Genomic DNA, 5,082 nt, shown 5'->3' on the forward strand with positions numbered 1-5,082 from the left:
CAACAAAGCAATACCCAAAAATAGCCCCATGCAGAAACTCAGCCCATTCTTGGAAGACAACCTCATTTGTGTTGGGGGCCGATTAAGGCACTCAGAACTCCCTGCTGCCGAAAAGAACCCAATAATCCTGCCCAAAGGTAGCCACATCTCCTTACTGCTCACCCAACATCACCACGAGCAAGTAAAACACCAAGGCAGACACCTGACAGAAGGCGTGATTAGGGCAGCAGGATTGTGGATTTTGGGAGGCAAAACATTAATCAGTTAAGTACTCCACAAATGTGTAACCTGCCGCAGGCTGCGCGGAAAGCAGGAAGAACAATTCATGGCTGACCTGCCACTTGAACGCCTTAAAACCTGCCCTCCCTTTACATATGTGGGGATCGATGTATTTGGTCCCTGGTCCATCTCTACCAGACGCACCAGAGGAGGACAGGCAGAGAGCAAGCGGTGGGCCATCATGTTCAGCTGTATGAGTTCAAGAGCAGTGCATATCGAGGTAATCGAGGCTATGGACACATCTAGCTGCATAAATGCCCTCAGACGCTTCTTTGCACTCAGAGGCCCTGCGAAACAGCTCCTATCCGATTGTGGCACCAACTTTATTGGAGCGCGCAAGAAGCTTGGGATGGACAAAAGGCTGCAGAAGTTCCTCAGTGAGCAAGGATGCATCTGGGAATTCAACCCGCCACATGCCTCCCATATGGGAGGCCCTTGGGAGCGCATGATTGGTGTCGCTAGAAGAATCCTTGATTCAATGTTTCTCCAACATAACACTCGCCTAACCCACGAAGTTCTTTGCACACTGATGGCTGAGGTCACGGCCATCATGAACGCACGTCCACTCCTACCTGTCTCTGCTGACCCGGAAAACCCTTTCATACTCTCACCGTCAATGCTTCTTACGCAGAAGACTGGAGCTCCACCCCCTCCAGGAGAGTTCTCAGGCAAGGACCTTTACACAAAGCAATGGAGACAGGTTCAGGCTCTTGCAAACCAGTTCTGGACCCGCTGGAGCCGTGAATACTTACCTTCCCTGCAACACAGACAAAAGTGGACAGTACCTCGAAGAAACCTTGAAGTTGGAGACCTAGTTCTACTCAGAGACAAGCAGACTGTCCGCAACTGCTGGCCTATGGCTAGGATCACTGCCACCTTCCCTGGAAACGATGGCCACGTAAGAAAGGTCGAGGTGAAAACAGCTGACCAGGGTAATGTGAAAACCTTTCTTAGGCCAGTTGCAGAAATTGTTCTACTTCTGCCCAAAGACTGATCTAGAGACTAATGTATTGGACTAACATAAATTCTTAGTGACCTCACACAGGTCAGGCGGGGAGTGTGGTGCCTTTAGGGCTTTCTCAATTTTTTATGAATTATTTCGTTGGTTTTTATTTTTAGTTGGAAATGAGGTACATAACTACTTCACAGTTCAAAATAAATAATCTGTAAATTAGTATTATTTTCGTTTCACGACATGACGTCACTTCCTGTTTAGCTACTTCCGGCTTTGTCATTTCCTGTTTAGCGACTTCCTGTTTATCTCCACATGCAGAAAGGAAAGCAGACATGTATGCTCTGAGACTAATTTGCTTGCATCCACTCTGGAACATCATAGAGGCAATGCCGTAAGTTAATTCATTTGACAATAGACATGTTAAACTTCATATATTAGCAGGGATTTGTTAAAAAAATTATGTTTGATAAGTTCATTTAAAAACGTTTTTGTTTTTACACTAGTGTGCAAGCTAACAGCCATGCTAGTAGTCCCTAAAACTGCTATCTACAGTGTATCACCACGTTGTATGTTCATATTTACAACTATGTACAATGGTGTTTAGTTTAGTTAAGAACATTGAATATGTTTTTACTGCCTTTATTTACAGTTTTCACCACACAGACAGCATGTATGGAGAAGTGTCTCAGTAAAGGATCAATGTTACTACAACTCTCTCTTCATTGGCTATGGTTTAACTGAGTGTTTAGTCGGTGTTTTACACACACTGCACAAGAACACTACAATAGTTGTTTCTGCTTGTCCTCTCTCTCTGATTCGTTCCTCTTCATCTCTGATGCAATAATCACCCTCCTGAATGATCACTGGAAGCTGAGGATAGACGTCCTTAAACTCCGCTTCATCCTCGTAAGGTGGAGGTCTTCTTACTGAATCCGTATGTGAGAAGGGTATGTTGACTTCTGCCATTAGTTTTTCTGTTATCTTTGCCTCTTTTGCCATTTTCTCTACACCTCTTTCACTTTTATCTTGTGTATCTTTCATCAGGTTTTGACCCTCATGTTCAAACAACTTAAGAACACCCAGCTCTCTTTGTCTCTTTTCTTTACGTCGTTCCCCCTTTTTCCCCTTATTTTGATCCGCCTTATATAAGTACTTGCATTATTTTAAGTACACCTGGGTTTAGAGTCCCTTCCACAGGCCATGGTTGTTCAATATTAGGCCAACGTTTATGCCATTTTTCAGATAACTTTACAATACCAATAACTAGAGGATTATTTTTTTGTACTACATCAACCTTAGTAGTTACTTTCAATATTTTAATGTCCTTTTTCCGCATAGTGACAACTCTTATATTTCTTTATTGTAAATTATTTTTATTATTACTTATTTGTTTATTTTTCTTTTAATTCTACCTAATTGTTGATAGGTGGCAATCTTACCACATCCGCTAATGAAAAATCAAGGGAATTTGTCAACTCCAGAGCAATCACAAAAATCTTGTTATCTAGCAATCACACAGCGCCAACTACTACCTAATAAGCACCCACTCACCTTAGTTTTATCCCAAAATCTCAATACCAGAATTCCAACACAACTTGAATTCAAACGACCCCTGCACAAAAAAACTCCAGTATGTAATATTCAAATACAGTAACTGATCAGTCCGTTGCCAAGTCTTATTCCGTGGAGTCTTATTCCGTGGAGCCTCCACGGTAAAAGGACACAGAGCCGGAATAATCCTGGAGAAAGCGCAACACCAGCTACTGAACGAGACAGTGAGACAGATACACTTCACAATTGAAGCCCTGACCAAAGAAATGGACAACATACACCACAAACTAGAAACATATCTACCCAGTACAGCACTGGGAAAGGTCATGGACTTCATCAAGAAAGCACAGCTATCTCAGCACAACAAGAGCAAAGAAAGGCAGACCCGGAAATTCCAAAACCTACAGTCCAGAGCGAGCTGCACTAACAGAACAGGAGAATTGTCTTGGAGGAGAAAGGACAACAACCCCACAACACTTGAAACAGACAACAGATGGGTGAAAAACTTGTCAGATAGGGATCTCACCCAACCAGAGAAAGACGTTCTGGGCAAAGGATTAAACTTCGCCATTACACCACAGCAACTACCTATAGTAGACCTCATCACAGCCACAGAATCGGCCATTAGGAAAAACAAATTAACAAACAGAAGCGGAAAAGCTCAGACTAAAGGTATCTGCAGCCCTTTCTAATGCGAAGGCCCCCCCTTCCAACCTCACCATCCAAGAAAGGAAGGCTGTGACATCTCTGAGCAAGGATCAAAACATCACTATCCTACCTGCTGACAAAGGAAGATGCACGGTAGTACTTAACACAGCGGACTACCAGAACAAAGTCAACACACTACTAATGGACACAAACACGTATGAGACACTGAGACGAGACCCAACCAGCGGATACAAGAAAAAAGGCCATAGAATTTCTACAACAGTTACAGAAGGACAACACCATCACCCGTGAACAATATTACTGTTTGTATCCTGGAGAAGCCATTCCATGCATTTATGGACTACCTAAGATACACAAAGAAGGAGCCCCACTCAGGCCGATTATCAACTCGGTCACCATTGCCAAACACATTTCTACCATCTTAACTCCTTTGGTGGGAAACACGCCTCACCACGTCCAAAACTCTATTGACTTTGTAAACAAAGTTCGAGGACTAAAACTGGATCCAGATGAAACCATGGTATCCTATGACGTGACTTCTTTGTTCACCTGCATCCCCATCATAGAGGCAGTAGAAACCGTCAGGAAACGGCTAACACAAGACAACACCCTGGACAACAGAACTAGCCTCAGCCCTGACCAAATCTGTAAATTACTCGACCTCTGTCTAAACACCACCTACTTCCAGTACAACGGTGGATTCTACAGACAGAAGCATGGCTGTGCCATGGGCTCACCGGTATCCCCGATTGTGGCAAACATCTACATGGAAGAAGTGGAGAATAAAGCCCTCAACTTCTTCAGAGGAATAGCACCGAGCCACTGGTACAGATATGTGGACGACACCTGGGTCAAAATTAAAAGCCAGGAAGTGCAAGCCTTCACAGAACACATCAGCTCTGTGGACAGTAACATCAAGTTCACACGAGAAGATGTTCACAACAACAGTTTGGCCTTCCTGGACTGCGCTGTACACATTGAAGAGGACAGGAGCCTGCAGATTGGTGTTTACAGAAAATCCACACACACAGACCAATACCTACTCTTCGATTCACACCACCCACTGGAGCACAAGCTAGGGGTCATGAGAACACTGCACCACAGAGCGGAAAACATACCAACAAGCGCCCAAGCCAGAGAGAAGGAACAGAACCACCTGAAAGGGGCACTTATAGCCTGTGTATACCCTAAATGGACCTTTGTGAAAACAGCCACAAGATCCAGGAAGAACAAAACTACAGGGGAGGAGGAAAAGAAGGTCAAACGCAACAACATTGTGATTCCGTACGTTTCTGGAGTATCAGAGAAACTCAGGAGGATTTTCAACACACATAACACCCCTGTGTTTTTTAAACCCAAGAACACACTAAGACAGATGCTGGTACACCCCAAAGACCGCACACCCAAACACAAGAAAAGCAATCTAGTGTATGCGGTCCAATGCAGTGAGGAATGCACAGACCTGTATATTGGGGAGACTAAACAACCACTACACAAACGCATGGCTCAACACAGAAGGGCCAACTCCTCAGGTCAAGACTCTGCAGTCTACTTACATCTGAAGGACAGAGGACACTCGTTTGAGGACCACCAGGTGCACATTTTAGACAGAGAAGATGGATGGTTTG

At 44.1% G+C, this 5,082-nt stretch overlaps 1 protein-coding gene across 1 annotated transcript; it reads left to right on the forward strand.

Annotated features, from left to right (window-relative positions):
- Nucleotides 1–201: 201 nt before the first annotated feature.
- On the forward strand, nucleotides 202–1,341 carry LOC123966845. The gene has a single exon (XM_046042944.1). It carries the CDS (start codon nucleotides 326–328, stop codon nucleotides 1,271–1,273), a length of 948 nt encoding a protein of 315 aa, XP_045898900.1. The 5' UTR covers nucleotides 202–325; the 3' UTR covers nucleotides 1,274–1,341.
- Nucleotides 1,342–5,082: the final 3,741 nt, after the last annotated feature.

The sequence above is a fragment of the Micropterus dolomieu genome, unplaced genomic scaffold, assembly GCF_021292245.1.
Source record: "Micropterus dolomieu isolate WLL.071019.BEF.003 ecotype Adirondacks unplaced genomic scaffold, ASM2129224v1 contig_14398, whole genome shotgun sequence".
Taxonomy (NCBI): domain Eukaryota; kingdom Metazoa; phylum Chordata; class Actinopteri; order Centrarchiformes; family Centrarchidae; genus Micropterus; species Micropterus dolomieu.